The sequence below is a fragment of the Pseudorca crassidens genome, chromosome 5 (genome assembly GCF_039906515.1).
Source record: "Pseudorca crassidens isolate mPseCra1 chromosome 5, mPseCra1.hap1, whole genome shotgun sequence".
NCBI classification, from domain to species: domain Eukaryota; kingdom Metazoa; phylum Chordata; class Mammalia; order Artiodactyla; family Delphinidae; genus Pseudorca; species Pseudorca crassidens.
The window spans coordinates 147,418,915-147,436,002 of NC_090300.1; the positions used below are offsets into that span (position 1 = coordinate 147,418,915).

The following is a 17,088-nucleotide window of genomic DNA, read 5'->3' on the forward strand; positions in this document are numbered from 1 at the left end:
TTTCTTGTTTTCTCTCCATAATCCTTGTTCTAGACTCGTAAGCATAGATTATTTACTTTTGGGGGAGCATTAGGGATATTTTCACAACTTACTACCCAGTAGCTTACTAGAAGTAAGACATTTCAGTGTTCAGAGTTCTCGAGTTTTTTGTGGACCTATTTGCCAGCCTGAAGTTTGACAAGGTAAAACTGCCTCTGTCATGTTTGGTAGCATCGCTAATACAATTTCTTTTCTTCGGAAAAGGTTTTCAGTTTATTCGGTCTCGTTGTTTTGGTCCCCACTTCATAATCGAGGCAAACGGATAAGCGTGGGGTTGGACCTTCTCACCCTCCTTGGTGCCTGAATGGCTCGTCAAGGCCCGGCCCAAGCCCGTGAAGATCCAAGCCTGGACTGCGGTGGGCGGTGCGGGCGGGCAGGAACCCACGCCTCCGGGGCGGGGCCGGCGGGCTGGGGCTCCGCCTCGGGGGCGGGCCCGGCGGGCTGGGGCCCAGCCTCCGGCGGCGCAGCTCTTCCGGGCCCCGTGGGGCCGCTCTCCTGCCCCGGAAGTGCTTACTGCGGGCCGGGAGGCGGGGCGCAGAGGCTGCAAGCAACACACGTGTGGCGGCCGCAATGAAGTTCGCGTACCGGGTGAGTGCGGGCCGGGGGTGGTGCGGGGTCCTTAGCCCGGGGTCCCGGCGGGGTTGCTGCTCGAGACTGCTCCTTCGGGGCCAGGGAGCCGGGCCTGGGCGGGCTGGGTCCGGCAGCACCGGTTGGTCCCTCACCGTGCAGCCTGAGACAGGCCGGGCGAGGGGCCGCAGCGCCCTGGACTGGGACCGAGCGGCGGGCGTGGGCGGGAGGAGCAGGAACGCTGCGGGAGGGTCCGGCTGAGCTCCGGGAGGGCAGCGGAAACCATCCCGGACGGAAGTCCTGGTTCCCGGAGCCCGCAGCGCACGACGTCGGGAGGACGCGGGGACAGAGGGAGGGGGGACAGGCGCCGAGCCCCCTGGAGCGCTTCTGCATCTTCCCCACGTCTCGGGACCCTTGGCACAGCGGGCCACCCGCGGGTTTGGAGCTCTGGGCGTTTGCGCGGCCCCGCCCGCTGCTGCCACTCTCCTGAAGACTGTTCCTCCGCAGGGCCGCCGCCTCCGGCCTTTCCCCCTCCGTCGGGTCCCAGCTCCTTACAGGCTTGGTCTGGCCCTGGCCACAGCGCGGGCCTCCAGCAGCTCCACCCCACACCCACGCTGCCCCCACCCAACCTGGTCTTCCCGCTCGGACTGCTTCCCCACTGTGACCCAAACCTCCTGCTGACCGGCTCCTCTCGGGCCCAATTTCTTCCACGCTCTCCATTCCTTGGGTCATCTCCCCAGTTCCGACACCATTGCCTTCTGTGTGGAATCGCACCAAAGGCTCACCGACTCCCTGCATCTCCTGTGGCTCCCAGGGTCGCGTGACCTTCGAAAAAGGGGATCGATCGTGGTTCACCTCTGCTTAAAACATTGGCTGACCGGGCTCTCCTTGTGGCCTCCTTGGGGTTCCCAGGGCCCTGCCTGCCTGCAGCTGCAGATGCTCCTTGTCATCTGGGTTCCAGCTCAGATGGCCCCTCTGAGGGTCCTTCCCTGACCACCCTCTGAAGTTCCTCTCCCTCTCCTGCCTGGACTGCGGGGTTGGCTGTCTGGGCAGCACGGCACCCTTGCAATCACAGCTCTGTCTCCATCGCCCGCCTGCCCGACGTGGAACCTGAGGGGGGTTGATGGTTGAATGAATGAATGGATGGGCTGCAGCAGGTTACCCTGTTCAGGAAGCCTTGAACCCAGGATGCACTTGGGACGCTGTTCCGTTGTCACAGCTGTTCTCTTCCTGCAACGTGGGTCCTGTCCTGTCCTCCACCCGGCAGACACCCTGTCTGGACGCTTCCCCGCGCTCACCATGCCCCTTACCCACCCCAGCGGGAACTCAGGGCCCCTGGGGACTGGGCTCACTTCCTCCTCTCTCTTGCTCAGGGCCTGGCCTTGCAGGTGCCCAGGAAGTGTCCCAGGGGGTGGGAGGTGGCTAGCGGGACCCCAGGAATGATCAGGGAGCCTGCGGGGGTCTGTGCGCCATCTCTTTGGCTGGAGGCCTCGCTTAGCCCTTTCCCGGAGTTGTATTTCCTTTGTGTTAAGACAGCTTTGTTTTCTTTTCAGTTTTCAAATTTGCTGGGGACAGTCTATCGATGTGGAAACTTAAATTTTACGTGTGATGGAAATTCAGTTATCAGTCCCGTGGGAAACAGAGTCACTGTGTTCGACCTAAAAAAGTAAGTTCACTGAAATGACATTAACAGCTGTGATCATTGTAGTTGGCAGGTAAAAACACAGTGTTTTCCTCCCCTCTCTTTTTAATAGCGCACCTGTTGCTATTAAGCAGGCGACGGAGACAGAGCCCCGATAGGGGGCTATGGGATTTACATAGTGCCGACGGGTCAGCAGTGGGGCTGGCAGTAGGGATCCTGGTTTCTTCCTTCTCGTCTGTCAGCTGAACCCCATGTAATGAGGTTGTTGCTGTTCCCTTCGGGGTAGTAGCTGCGTGTCGCTTGGCTGAAACGTTTGGGAGGGGGTGCCTGGGGCGTGGGAGCCGCCCTGAACTACGGGCCGGCCGGCGTCCTTGCTGGGACCGGCTCTGTGTGCTCAGGTTCACTCTGTCTCCTGCTGAGCAAGTACGTGGCTCCATTTCTGTCTTCTGGGGGGAGGCTGTCACCCCTTTGCAGACATGTGTGGCCTGGGCGAGACCCTCCTGTTGCAGAGGCTGCCTGGGTCTCTGCAGGCCTCCGTTTCCGAGTCTGTAAGATGGGGCCGTAGTCCTTGCTTTCGAGTTGTTTCCTGAAGTGCAGGGCCAGCTGCTGGCGGGGTCGTCACCGGCGTGGGTAGTGACGGTGCTATCTAGAGGAATGACCACGTGGGGTCACTCTATAATAAAGAACAAAATTAGAATGTAATCCGGCGGTTGTTTACTTTTACTTAGCTCTCCATTTTTCTGTGTTTTTGCATTTCTGCAAAAAGCTTTACCCGCAGGGCATGCTGTCCCTGAGTTTATCCTCCCGTTGGACAGCTGGCTTGTTTCTGGTTTCCTGACTCTATGTTCCCAGGGTCCTCTCAGGATGAGGTCCTGGAAGCAAAATTGACACGTCCGAAACCCACTTTTAAGGTTTTTACTTGCTTAGCGAAATTTTCTCCAGGACGTTGTCTTACTTCTCCTCCCTCTCGAGGGGGGGGCGGTTGAGGAGTCTGGGGCTCTGGCAGGCCTGGAGGGGCGGGGGGACGGGTGCAGGGGGGCGCTGCTGGTCCGGGCTGGCCCGGCCCCCCACCCCCGCCTGACGGCACAAGAGCAGCAGCTCAGCTCTGGTTTTTTCTCTGGTTTCTTGTTTCCCAGCAACAAGTCCGACACTCTGCCCCTGGCCACTCGGTACAACATCAAGTGTGTGGGGCTCTCCCCGGACGGCCGCCTTGCCATCATTGTCGATGAAGGTAACCGCCCTTGGCCAACAGGTGGCGACGGCATGGGGTGGTGGCTGCGGGCCGGGTGTCCAGCTGACCCGAGGCCGACACTAAGACCCCTGGGGGTCCAGGCCCGCATGGTCCCCTCGGCTGCTTCCGTGTCTGGGGCCCCGGTGGGCCTCGGGCGGGCATGCGGGGTGTCCTCCCTGGCCGTGTGCCGCCGGCACCGCGGGGCTGGGCCTCCAGACCTGATGCCTGCGTGTGACATGCGGGGCCTCCCTCTGCTCTCCCTTCCCGCAGGGGGCAACGCGCTGCTCGCCAGCCTGGTCTGCAGGGCCGTGCTGCACCACTTCCACTTCAAGGGCGCTGTGCACAGCGTCTCCTTCTCCCCCGATGGCAGGTACGCACCTGCGGGCGGGGCGGGAGCTGTCGAGCTGCAGGCTCCCTCGCGCCTGGTGGGCTCGGACATCACTGCGGCGGCCACAGACAGTCCCTGAGCCCGTGCCCCTCTGGGTCCCCCTCTGGATCCGGGCTGCACAGGCCCCTCCTCTCCTCCCCCGGGGCTGGTGCTCACACCTCGAGTGGCAGGTTCTGTAGGTTCTCGTCCAGAACCGTCTCCAGGGAAGCTGTGCCCCCAGACACCGGGTCATGGAGGAGCCCTGGCGCTGAGCGGCACTAACCCGCGGCCTTGACCCCGCTGGGAGGAGCACGTGGGGAGTCCCGGGCCTGCCCTGGGCTCCAGGGCTGTGGGGAGGGGGACTGTTCCCGGCTGCTGAGGCCCAGGCTGGCCGGCTGTGCCGTGGAGGGGGCGGCTACCCCATGTACACCCTCAGCGACCCCGGAGAAGGTGTCCTGGGCAGGGGCCGCGCCCGGGTCCTGTCACAGGGCCTGTCTGTGTCTTGCGTTCGGTTCCACCCGGGGCTGTCTGAGCTTGGTCTGGCCTTGGTGACCACCCCCTGGGCCGGCGGGAGAACCTGAGGGGCCTCTGCTCCGGGACAGAGGTGTGGCAGGGCCCGGGGTCTGTCCACTGCTTCCTTGACTCTGTCCGCCCGGAGAAGCGGGGACTCGGGGCCCGCGAGAGGCAGGGTTAGGGCTTGCCGCCTGTAGGGCTGGCCTCGGAGCAGGAGAGCGGCCCTGTCTGGAGCTCTGGGCTGGGCTCGGGGCCCTCACTGGCGTTGGATGTTGACGCCACCCGCTTCTGCGGCAGGAAATTTGTCGTCACCAAAGGCAACCTTGCTCAGATGTACCACGCCCCTGGGAGGAAGCGGGAATTCAACGCCTTTGTTCTGGACAAAACCTACTTCGGGCCGTACGACGAGACCACGTGCATTGACTGGACAGACGACTCCCGGTGAGGCCTGGTCGGGGTGGGGCTGGGCATAGGAGGGGCCCGAGGGGAACATGTAAACAGCACCTTGTTGGGGAACTCGGGGTGACTTGTCGCATCCCCGTCTTGTTTTCAAATGGTCTCTCACGAGCCTCGTGTGGCACGGGGCACAGGCCTGGCTCCTGGGTCTGAGGTCTGTCTGGCCCTTGTCACCGGAAACCAGAGCAGAGCGCGGCCCTGGATGAGGACCGCGATAAGCCAGCATGCGGTGGCCCAGCTTTCGGGGCAGCTGTGGGCAGGAGGAGAGCTGGCGGGCATCGCCCAGCCTGGCTGCCGGGCCAGACTGGCCCAGCTGTCCCTGAGAGGGGCTGGCTGTGTCTCCGCTGCCCTGGGTTCTGGGCGCCGGGAGTGGGAGGGGAGGCTGGTGGTGGCTGCCACTTCATACACCAGGAGGGCTGTTCTCACGTGGTTGGCCATGGTGCGGGGCACGCAGCCCCCAGGCGCGCAGGGCATCCACAGGAGACGCGGGTGGGCTCCTTGGGGGTGGGTCTGCGGGGAGGACTGGGCGCCCCATAGCCAAGCCTTCCTGCCCTTCCGCGGGTCCTGGGATCAAGGGCGGGTCAGGGAGGCATGAGGAACAGGGTCCCCAGGCAGCCCCCCACGGGCTCAGTGGTCGGTTCTCAGGCTCCCCTGGGCTGCCCCGCGCCGGGAGACTGCTTTGTTCGGAGGGACAGTGACACACGTGCAGTGAGGCTCCTGGTCCCGGGAGAAGCACAGGTGGACGCAGCAGACCAGAGCTGTCCCCGCCTGGAGCCTTGGGCGTCTCCCCTGTGCCCGGCGACCCCACGGGGAGGCTGACACCTGCAAGCCCGAGGCTGAGCTGCGACTCCCCTGTCCCCCAGGTGCTTTGCGGTCGGGAGCAAAGACATGTCCACGTGGGTGTTTGGGGCCGAGCGGTGGGACAACCTCATCTACTATGCGCTGGGGGGACACAAGGACGCCATCGTGGGCTGCTTCTTCGAGTCCAGCAGCCTGGACGTACGTCCCCGGTCACAGCCTCGAGTGGGCGCTGGGCCCTCCCCTGAGGCTGCTCCCGGTTCCCTGGGGAGGCTGGGGCCGCGGTAGCCGGGGCAGGCTTGGGAGGTGTCTGTGCGGCCTGGGCCGCCGTGGGCTGGGGGTCAGGGTGACCCAGGGTCTCGCGTCTCCCTCCGCAGCTGTACACACTCAGCCAGGACGGCGCCCTGTGCGTGTGGCAGTGTGACACCCCCCCTGAGGGCCTGAGGCTGAAAGCCCCCGCGGGCTGGAAGGCGGACCTGCTGCAGAGGGAGGACGGGGCGGAGAGGGAGACCACCGTCCACGGGAAGGCCGCGCCGACTGCCGAGGAACAGCAGGGGAAAGTGAAGTACTCGCGGGCGGCCAAGTAGGTCTCCCCCTGCACGGGATGGGCCTTGCGCCCTCTGGGGCCGCGTTGTGATTCCTGCCCCGGGGCCCCAGGCGGAGGTGGGCGGGTGAGGAGTCGGGGGTACCTGGGGAAGTGCGGTCCCAGGCAGAGCAAGGGTCAGGAGCTGGGAGCGCAGAGCTGCGAGTGTGAGGACGCAGTAGGTCATCCTCAGGACGAGGGCATTGCCGTCAGGCTGCCCTCTGCACGCCCTGAGGGTCGGGGTGGGGCTGTGAGACCAGCCGGGCTCTCTGGTCCTCTTCCCACAGTTCTCGTGTCCCTGCCTGCTAGGTACTTCTTCAATAAAGAAGGAGATTTCAACCATCTGACAGCTGCAGCATATCACAAGAAGGTCCACCTCTTGGTCACTGGTTTTGCTTCCGGAATCTTCCACCTTCACGAGCTCCCCGAGTTCAACCTCATCCACTCCCTGAGGTCTGCGATTCTGCTCTGTGTGGTCACGTGTGTGCATGCGTGTGTGTGTCTGTGTGTGTGCACGCACTCTCAGTCCACCGGCAGGCAGTGGGGGAAGGTGGAAGCCGTGCTGTGCCCGTCTGGATCGAGGGCCGTGGAGTGGCTGCCAGCCACACGGGTGGCTTCCCAGGACACCTGCGCCTTCCTCTCTCCTGGATTAGAGAGATTGGGGGTGCTGCTGCCCTGCCCCCATCTCAGACGTGCAGTCCCCTCGGCCCCATCCACCCCCCAGAGGGAGCTTTGGTTCCATGTGTAGATCACATTGTGTTTATTTCCTGTTCTCATTTTTCTTCTCCTGCATCTTTGGAACGTTGAGAAAACTAAAAGCACTGGTTTCCCAAAGTCACGCAGCTTCGAGCTTTTGAACGTGGGGCGAGAAAACTCTGGGTTTTCTGATGCGCTCAGTGAAGTGAATCGTCTGTGTCTAGTAAACGGGTGGGGAGGAAGTGGGTGCTGCTAGCGGGGAGGCCTGGCCCTGTCCTCACTCGCACGGCCACCCCGGGGAAGGGGTGGGGACCCTTGCTGTGCTGACCGAGCCCCGCGTTTCTCCGCAGTGTCTCGGATCAGAGGGTCTCATCCATCGCCATCAACGGCTCTGGGGACTGGATTGCCTTCGGGTGCTCAGGTTGGTACCAGGGTTTGTGAGGATAGGAGCGGGACTCTTCCTCCGGGAAGCCTGCCGGCCATCCCGCCTCCCCACAAGGCGCCGCGCCAGGCCAGCAGCCAGGTGGCTCCCTACGGAGGAGCAGCCGCTGAAGCTTCCTGCACAAGGGCTCCTCTGAGCCCTGAGTCCCGTTGCCGCCTGGATTCTGGCCTCCCTCGGCAGCGCCTGGCCTGTCGCCTGGGCCTCTGGCGTCTCCGTGCTGGGGCCCCTCGTTCACGCGGAGGCTGACGGCACCTGCCTCAGGCCGAGACGGGCGAGCGGTGTCACGAGCGGTCCCCGTGTGCCCCGCAGGCCTGGGCCAGCTGCTGGTGTGGGAGTGGCAGAGCGAGTCCTACGTGCTCAAGCAGCAGGGCCACTTCAACAGCATGGTGTCCCTGGCCTACTCCCCCGACGGGCAGTACATTGTGACCGGCGGGGACGACAGCAAGGTGGGCCGCGGGGGTGGCGAGGGCGAGCCCGCGGGGTCCTGTCCCCGTTCTGCTGGGCTGGCTGAGGCGGGGTGCAGCCCATGGCCAGGCCCTGACGTGGGGTTCAGCCTGGAGCTCCAGAGCCCACCCCGCCTCATCTGGCTTCCTGAGAAGCCGTTTGCAGACTTGCCCGGTCTGAGTGGAGAGGCTTGGGGTGTCCCTTTTTGGCTCTGTTTTCTGGGCACGTCTAAGGGGTCCATGGTGCCAGCGGCCGCTCTCAGATGCGGGAGGCTGCCCCCTGCAGCGCCCCAGTCCTCGCTCGCAGGGGCACCCCCGTGGGGTGTCCTGAGCCATGGCGCTACCCGCCACAGGTCAAGGTGTGGAACACCCTCAGCGGCTTCTGCTTCATCACTTTCACGGAGCACTCGAGTGGGGTCACCGGCGTGACCTTCACCTCCACTGGCTACGTCATTGTGACCTCTTCCATGGACGGGACCGTGCGCGCCTTTGACCTTCACAGGTGACCTTCCTGCAGGGAGGCCTGCCCTGCAGCCTCTCCCCATGTGCTGGGCTGTGAGAGCAAGGCTGAGGGTTCTGGGCTCGTCGGTCAGACACAGGGTGAGGCCCACGAGAGCTCGTGGGCCCCCGGGACCGTCCCGACCGGGCTCTCCTCCCGCAGGTACCGCAACTTCCGCACCTTCACGTCCCCGCGCCCCACCCAGTTCTCCTGTGTGGCCGTGAACTCAAGCGGGGACATCGTCTCTGCTGGGGCCCAGGACTCTTTTGAGATCCTCATCTGGTCCATGCAGACGGGCAGGCTCCTCGACGTAAGGGCCGCGAGTCCAGGAGCTGTGCTCTTGGCCGGGGGCTGGGGTGTGGGGAGGGGGCCTGGCTGACTTGAGGAGTGGGGGACAGAGTCACATTCCGGGCACGGGCAGCACCGTTTACACGCGTTTTCCTGGGCGGGCTCCCCTTCCTGGCCCACACCGCAGCCCAGCGGCCACGGCCTCTGCACCCTGGGGCGGCCCGCTGGGCGTCTCTCGTCCTCAGAGCTCTTTTCTGAATGGCCATAGGTTTTGTCCGGCCACGAGGGGCCCATCAGTGGTCTGTGTTTTAACCCAATGAAGTCAGTCTTGGCCAGCGCCTCCTGGGACAGGACGGTGCGTCTGTGGGACATGGCGGACAGCTGGAGGACCACAGAGACGCTGGCCCTCACGTCCGACGGTAAGCGGCTGCCAGGCACCGGGGGGAAGGCCCGGTCTCGGGCACGTGGTTGGAATAACCCAGGGCTCCGAGCGCCGTGGGCTGTTAGGGTTGGCGGCCTGGTTTGGTCACTTGGCATCGGGCTCCCCCAGGGGAGCAAGCTGGGGGCCCTGCTGTAGCAGCTTCCTGGGCCTGAGGCCCTGTCCTGGAGTCCCACCGCCTGCGCTTGGGGGCAAAGCGTCCTGGCGCGCAGCCGGCCGGGCTGCAGAGCTGATGGGTCACAGCGAAGGCTGCGCTGCCCGTGTCTGGCCCTCACGGAACCCGGTCGTTGGCCCCGCGGCTTGTGGTCTCTGGTGGTCTCTGCTTCCTGCCACCCGAGCTGGCTCTGATTCAGGCTTTTAGCCACTGGCCCCCTGCGTCTTCCGGGGGCCTCTGTACCACCCCCGCCTCCAGCTAGTCCGTCTCTGGCCCGCCCGTGACCTCCATGTGACGCCTCCCGCCCAGAGCCCTCCACTGGGCCGCCCCGGCTCGGTTATGCCTTGTGCGCGTCCTGTGGCCCCCAGGCCCTCAGGGTGCTGGGACGAGGGCAGCTCAGTGTGGCCCATCGGCCGGAGCCCAGGGTCTTCCTCGGCCCTAATTCCGCGCCTCTTCTCAGCTCTGGCCGTGACCTTTCGCCCTGACGGTGCCGAGCTGGCTGTGGCCACGCTGAACTCGCAGATCACCTTTTGGGATCCTGAAAACGCGGTGCAGACGGGCTCCATCGAGGGCAGGCACGACCTCAAGACGGGCAGGAAGGAGCTGGACAAGATCACTGCCAAGCACGCAGCCAAGGGGAAGTGAGTGCTCGGTGGGGCCGTCCTGGAGCCCAGGGCTCCGCAGCGGGGCCCCCCAGAGGGAGCAGGGTGTTGGCGGGGTCCGTGTGGAGGAACAGGCTTCTGCATCCTCCCACCCCGAGGACCAGAACCTGTGGCCCGTTTTCAGTTGTCTCAGGTGCATCCCTGCCAGTGTCATTGCCAGGCCCCCTAGTGACTCTGTTTCACTTTTTGAGGACGCCCCCACCCCGACTGTTTGCAAGGCGCTTGCACAGTTTACATCCCCTCAGGGCAGGGGCTTCCGCTGGGCCCACGTCATTGGCAATGCTCCTTCCTGCCTGTTCTTAAGAATCCCCGCTGTTCTGGCGGGTGTGAGCGGGTGCCTCCTAGTTCTGGTTTGCATCTCCCTGAGCAGTGATGATCTTGGCATCTTTTCACGTGCCGATGGACCATTTGTGTGTGGGCTCTGAGCCTCTGCCTGTTCTCATGGGCCGTCTGTGTCGCTGAGTTGTAAGAGCTCTTTGTGTACCTGAGACTCGAGATCCCTATGAGATGCACACTTCGCAAGTATCTTCTTCCTCCCGTGGCTCGTCTCCACTTTCTCGAAGGTGTTGTTTGAAGCATGTTTTTAATTGTGACAGAGGCCCACTCATATATTTTTTCCTGTGTCACTTGTGCTCTCGGTGTTGTATCTAAGAATCTTCTGCCTGACCCAAGGTCACCGTCTCAGGTCCTGTGAGCCAGCAGGGCAGTGAGCGCCAGGTTTCTGGTTCTGCAGGCCTGAGTAGACGCCCCTGTGAGCGCCGCCGTGAGCGGGGCAGGCGGGCCCCTCCCCGCGGCCCTTCTGGGAGCCGCCCTGCCTCTCGGAAGCTGCAGCGTTGCCCCTCCTCCAGGGCCGTGCTGCCCAGAAGGAGCCTGGTGACTGGGCCATGGTTCTGACCCTGCGGGGTTTAGGCCAGAGCCCTGGAGGATGCTGGGGAGGGTGCTGTTTGGCCCTCTGGGCGGCAGCTGAGGCCGCGTCCCTCTGCAGGGCCTTCACCACCCTGTGCTACTCTGCGGACGGCCAGAGCGTCCTGGCGGGAGGGATGTCCAAGTTTGTGTGCATCTATCACGTCAAGGAGCAGATTCTCAGGAAGAAGTTCGAGATCTCCTGCAACCTCTCTCTGGACGCCATGGAGGTGAGCGAGCGCCGCAAGGCCGCAGAGCAGGGCCCGGGGGCTGCACGGGACCCCTGTGTGGTCCCTGCTGCGAACGCCCCGGGCTGCCCGGCCTCGCCCGTGGCCCTGCTCACGCCCCGGCTCACGGGGACCTGGGGGGGGGGCCTCTGGACAGATGTGCCTGCCGGGGTTCACCTGCTCTGGCTCCCCTGCCGGGCGAGGGGCTTCTGCGTGCGGCTGTAAGCCCGCCCCCTCCTGGGTGTTCCGGGGTGGGCTGTCCTCGTCATGTCCAAGGGGACGTGCAGCAGGACGGGCTGTGGCAGGTGGCAGCAGACGGCACCCCACGTGCGGCTCCCTCGCAGGTTCACGCGCGCCCTTCGTTCGGCTGTCGGGTTAGAGAATCCGCCCACCACGGGGCTGGCTGCGGGAGCCCAGGGGAGGCGCCGCCCTGTCCTGTCTCGGGCTCCCTGTGCCCCGTGGGGTTCCAGGCAGGGCTGGCCGCCCCCCCCGCCTGTGTTGGTGGCACAGGAGGGAGCTGGGGCAGACGAGCACACCCTCCCTGCACCTCCCGCAGTGAGATGTCCGGGTTTCGCCCTTTAGGAATTTTTGAACCGAAGGAAAATGACAGAGTTTGGCAACCTGGCGCTCATCGACCAAGATGCCATGGAGGAGGGCGGGGTCCTGATACCGTTGCCGGGCGTAAAGAAGGGTGAGCAGAGGGTCCTACTGTGTCCCCCTGGCCAGGGCACGGCAGGCCGCCCTGCTCACCGCCTGCTTTTCCTGGGGGATAGCAGGCGGTGTTGCTCTCGTCGGGGCTGCAGCGATTGACGTCCAGGAACTCTGGCGCTGGTGGCCAGGGCGCAGGGTCCCCCCTGCGAGTGGCTGGGCATCTGGCCGGTGCCCAGCCCTGTGCCTTGCGCCTGTCCCCATGTGGACTTCAGGGCAAGCCCAGTGTCGGGCTGGCAGCCTCCCCGGCCTGAGGGCCTTGAGGGGCTGGAACCACCTACCTCACAGCCTTGGCTGGGCAGGGCTTTTCTCCGGAACGGACAAGCCGGCTGCTGGCTAGGCCGGAGCCCAGAGAGCGCCCGCCCTGACGGCTCGTCCGGGGAGGCCTGTAGCGCCCGTGAAGCAGCACCTGAGGCCCCGACACGGGGCTGCTGCCTCTGCTGGCTCTGCAGGGCGGGCCTCCCTTCGTGGGGCGAGTGGTGAGGGATGTGCTGCCCTGTGACCGGCGGTGCCTCTGTTCCCAGGTGACATGAGCTCTCGGCACTTCAAACCTGAGATCAGGGTGACTTCGCTCCGCTTCTCTCCCACCGGTGCGCCCCGGGTGTCAGGTCATTGATGTGGGAGGGGTGGGCTTGGTCCCTTCCGGGCCTGCGGTGTGCGCGGTGGGCCTGGCAGCCCCCTCCTGGGGCGAGGGCAGCACAGAGCCTCTGGCTGGCTCTGGGCACCGTCGACCCCCGGCGGGTAAAACGTGGCCATCTCTGTCCCCGCTGGCGGATGGCCGTGGGAGCTGTGGGGAGGTGGGCGCCTGCCCTGAGCGCCTGCCCGTGTGCCTGTGGGGCCGACCCAGGAGTGTCCGGTGTGGGGGGGAGCAGGACGGGGCTGCAGCGGCTGATCCTCACGGGGCGCTCCTTCCCCAGGGGCCGGCGTCCCCCAGGCTTCCTCCCCCTTGTTGTACTCAGGACCCCGGGGACGTACTCAATACCTGTTCTTCAAAAAATGGGGAAAAGCGAAATAAACATTCAGGAAGCCTCTGTTAAGTCTGCTTGATTTCCCAGGGCGCTGCTGGGCGGCCACCACCACCGAGGGGCTCCTCATCTACTCCCTGGACGCCCGGATGCTCTTCGACCCGTTCGAGCTGGACACCAGCGTCACGCCTGTGCAGATCCGGGCGGCGCTGTGCCAGCGGGACTTCACCAGGGCCATCCTCATGGCCTTCCGGCTCAACGAGAGGAAGCTGCTGCAGGAGGCCCTGGAGTCGGTGCCCTGGGACGAGAGTGAGCCCGGGCCAGGGCTGGGGGGGCCCGCGAGGCCGAGGGGGCCCTGCGGCCACACGCGGCGGCCAGGTGTCTGCACGTGCAGAGCTGTGGGCACGTCTCTCCAGACAGGTTCTTTGCGGGCTGAGTGGGACTTCCTCCTTCTCTTCCAGTTGAGGTCATCAGCTCCTCCCTGCCTGACTTGTACGTGGAGAAGGCGCTGGAATTCTTAGCTTCATCCTTCGAAGAGTCTCGCCATCTCGAATTCTACCTCATATGGACTCAGAAGCTGCTTATGGCCCACGGACAGAAGCTCAAGTGCAGGTACGGCCCGCCGCTCCCTTGGCCACCCGTCGCTGGGTCAGCTGTCTGTGTGGGTGCACAGGCCGGGGAGGCTCTACGAGCGTACAGCGTGGAGCAGGTCCGGGTGGCCTCGTGGTGGCCGCCCACGCTGAGGGACGTGTCCTTTGCAGAGTGGGGACACTGCTGCCGGCAGTTCAGTTCCTTCAGAAGAGCATCCAGCGCCACTGGGACGACGTCTCCAAACTGTACGTGTCTCGGGAGTGGCTGATGGGCAGGGTGGGGCGTCCACTGTCACCAGCAGGTTCCGGTTGGTTCCACGCCAGGGCCGCTCTCTGTGTTGTCTGATTTGGGGACAGAAGGCCCCAGCGTCGGTCTGACTAATGTGAGTCCCGTGTGCCCTCGGCAGCTGTGACTGGAACCGCTACAACCTACAGTACGCGCTGGCCGTCTCTAAGCAGCGGGGCCTGAAGCGGCCCTCTGAACCGCCGGGCAGCGAGCAGGAAGCAGATGCACCCGAGGGCGATGACGACAGCCTGCACCTGCTCAGGAGAGGACCTGGGGATGGAGACGGGCCGCTGGCCTAGAGCTGGCCGCCTGCAGCCCTGCTGGCTTCGGCTGGGACGTTGGGCGAGGTGGGACCTCCACCGCGGGGGGCAGCGGGGACGCAAGGGCACTGCTGCCGGGACTCGCTCTTCTGCAGGAACCAAACGCGGCCACGGGGTCAGTGCGTGAGCTGACGGGTCCCTGGCAGGCGCGGGCTTGGCACCCAGGGCCCAGGAGCGTCTGCTGTCGAAAGCACCTTGCGGAGAGGTGAATGGGCTCACGTGTATAGACTCAAACTTTGTATGAGTTTTTATGTTTTTAATATAAAGCTTTGATAACGTGTATCTCTACAACGTAGGTATTAAGTCTGACCTCTGAATTTGAAATGTTTGTAATGTATCCTGGTGTGATTGTCGTGCTGGGGGATCAGGGCCACCTGCCTGCTGGCACCTCTGTGCCGGGGAACAGGTGAGCAGGGCAGGTGGTTCGCCCTCACGGCCCAGCCTAGGCTGCCAGCCCCATCGTCCCCGCACAGGGTCTGGCAGGGAACATCTGCTTGACTCTGACCTTGGAGAGGGGCCTGGGGCTGGGGCTGGGCCTGGGCAGGCTTTCCAGGGAGACCCATCAAACCTGCTGGCCAGCTCTGAGAGGAAGACTCCACCCTGCGATGCCCCTCGGGAAGGGTCACTGTGAGGGCAGCCTAGGCCACAGCCAGGCCCCTGGTCCCTTGGTAGCTACAGCTTCCAGGGTCAGGACACAGGGCCCAGCCTGCAGGTCACCAGAGGTGCGGCCACGAGTCACTGGACCATTATTAGTATGGATGGCGGGCAGGTTCTTGCTAGTCTGGTGGGGCTGTGTGCTCTTCTATCTGCTTATGAAACTCATGTGCTATCTTGGGATGGAGTCATTTCCTTTGTAAACATAATGACGTCTATCAGAGCCTCTACTCTTCTTGGGTATCAAGGTAGAAAATAAATACATTGATAGTCGTGTATTTTCAGATGCAAATAACTCATCTGTAAACTATCCCCGTGGTCCTGAAAGGAACTGGGATGGACCCTGTTCTTCTCCTCCTCCCATCTTCCTGCCAGGGGTTGTCACACACCGAGCTTGGGACCCAAACACTCTGACTCACCTCTCAAAAGCCACTGCAGCAGGGGGTGAAAGGCAGTGTTGGGTCTGTCATCCTAACCCCCAGCTGGGGAAAGATACACTCAGCCCTGCCAGCCCTCTCCCAGGCTCCCCCACTAATGGTTAAAGGAGGACTACATAATATAACCTTGACCTTCCTCTAGACGCTACCCTAATACCCACTCCTGAAGCAAAGTTCTCGTGTAATTTGACCTCCCCTTGCACCCTCTACAGTTCACTTAACGACGTACTTAAATGCCTCCCTACAGAGCTCAGACCACCGTTCATCCACAAGCCAGGACACCCTAGCAAGTGGGAGCCACTGAAAACTATAACCTTCCAACTTGTAACTATTCTGTGGAGGAGTCCAAAATGAGTCAGCAGAGGAACTGACCCAAACCAAAGATGGTCTAGCCTTCCAAGGATACTCCCAACTTGCCTGGAGGGCCTTAGAACACATTGGCTACCAAGAGCCCATCAAATGGCAAAAATGGGTTCAAGCACACCAAAGTAAGAGTTGGTGTAATAGGCCCCCAACGAAGAGGCCTGCAGCCCACCAGACCCTGCGAGCTGGCCCCACTCTCACGTCACTCACGTGCCACTAACGCACCTTCGGCCCCAGCCCGTTGGCCTCTGCAGAAACACACGTGGATGACGATGTGGACACCAGGAGGATGTGTTCCTCTGTGGGGCCCAGAGAGCCACAACCTAAAGGAAGTGTCCCCAGCAAAGCCCAGTGGGGTCCCGGGAAAAATAAGATGGAATCCAGGGGATACGGTCCAACCTCTTCTGTATTTATTCTAGTTTTACTCGCCTGTAGGGGGCCGTGTGCAGAGGCTTCCCACCTAACATGTCGGATTAGCGTTCCCAGTGCAAAGCGGCTCTGCGTGACAGCCAGACTGGGTGAGCCGTGTGCAGAAGTGCTGCACCCGCCTGACCCTCCCTCTGCCAGAACCCTATAAAGCAGCACCCCCCCCGGGCCTTCCAGGGGAGACCCCGTGCTGTAGAGCAAGCACCCATCTCTCCATTCTTCGGTCAAAGGATAAAGCTTTCCTTTGCTTCTCAACTGAACTTGGTCTCTGTCTACTGGCGCGAGCGACACTGGGCAGAAGGACACTTACTGGTGCCCGACTCAAGAGGGTCGGTAACGTGTCCACCCCAGGAGAGCAGACAAAAGGAAGGCGGCCTCAGACTTGATAATCACGGGCACAGGCTTAGCACCAGGATGAGCAGCCCCACGGGGAAGGGGGTACCTATCACGAGGCCACCCTCCAAAATCTACCTGCCTCAGTGGAGGAACTGGCCAAAACGCCAGCCTCTAGTTAGACTGACCAAAGATCATGGTGAGTTCCATAGCCACTGTAGCAACGGATAACAGAACAGCCTTCGGTTACCCCCTGGCACAACAAGGCGGCGCCGCCTGTGTGGCTGCAACACCTGCTGGTGCATGTGGACAAATACCACATACCACCCAGTGTAAAGGAAATAACACCAACAGGCCAGCTGGTGACACAGCATTGGTAATGGCGCCCCGGAGGCATGGGGTTCTATACAGGGCTTTCTCCTCGGTAAGTCGGCCGTTTACTCCATCCACTGACACTTCCTTTAGTCACAGCGCTACTGGTTCTTCTGTTGGGCCTATAGTTCTTAACTTTCATGTCAAGTTTGTCTCTCAAAGACTGCAGGCCACCAGATTATTCCTCTGTCGTGTCAACCCTGAATTGGGGGCATACCAACACCTCCAACAGTCCAGTTTGAATACCCTAGAATGTGTACAGCTAGACGTCAAGCTGTTTCATTCCTCAAGCCCCTGCTGGGCCTTCGCCCTTAGCAGAAAGCGGCCAGAGCGGTAGTCACCCCTCATCCCTCAAGACTGAGCAATGATCCAAAGACAGGCATGGACTGAAATCACCACCTGTGAGTTACAAGGCTACAAGTATCTACAAGGTAGAAACAGAATGACATAGAGAACACCAAGCCCCTGCAGAGGACCAGGGAAACAATCTTGCTGACAGCCCCGCCGACCGAGCGTTGCGCAGGCACACTGAAGGGCTAGAACGAGGAGGGACTACAATAGTGACCTTTAGACGTCACGGGCCAAAACCCCACTGCATGTTACACCCCGCACCGCCAATTTGCACCTGCGACCGGTCAGAGGCGTAACTAGCAGCCCCAGCGCCTGCGCAGGAGAGCTCTTGATA

The 17,088-nt window shown here is 62.8% G+C and overlaps 1 protein-coding gene across 2 annotated transcripts; it reads left to right on the top strand.

Annotated features, from left to right (window-relative positions):
* The first annotated feature begins 525 nt into the window (after positions 1–525).
* On the top strand, positions 526–15,958 carry PWP2 (PWP2 small subunit processome component). 2 transcript variants are annotated; one of them, XR_010943886.1, is made up of 22 exons: positions 526–627; positions 2,160–2,272; positions 3,385–3,479; positions 3,750–3,849; positions 4,657–4,800; positions 5,679–5,814; positions 5,991–6,196; positions 6,506–6,649; positions 7,243–7,313; positions 7,644–7,780; positions 8,131–8,279; positions 8,439–8,586; positions 8,833–8,983; positions 9,618–9,798; positions 10,805–10,952; positions 11,532–11,640; positions 12,182–12,247; positions 12,713–12,931; positions 13,084–13,234; positions 13,384–13,458; positions 13,620–14,023; positions 15,157–15,958. XR_010943886.1 is itself a non-coding variant. In XM_067739627.1 (21 exons), the coding sequence occupies exons 1-21, from the start codon at positions 610–612 to the stop codon at positions 13,795–13,797; spliced, it is 2,739 nt and encodes a 912-aa protein (XP_067595728.1). In that variant the 5' UTR covers positions 526–609; the 3' UTR covers positions 13,798–14,750. The 2 variants fall into 2 exon arrangements, 1 of the variants encoding a protein (XP_067595728.1); XM_067739627.1 differs by lacking the exon at positions 15,157–15,958 and having other exon boundaries at positions 13,620–14,750.
* The last annotated feature ends 1,130 nt before the right edge of the window (positions 15,959–17,088 follow it).

Excerpts from the sequence above, each read along its gene's own strand:
- PWP2 (XM_067739627.1), top strand. Across the intron at positions 8,984-9,617 it reads GCTGGCCCTCACGTCCGACG|CTCTGGCCGTGACCTTTCGC; the intron begins GTAAGCGGCTGC and ends GCCTCTTCTCAG. Across the intron at positions 13,235-13,383 it reads GGACAGAAGCTCAAGTGCAG|AGTGGGGACACTGCTGCCGG; the intron begins GTACGGCCCGCC and ends TGTCCTTTGCAG.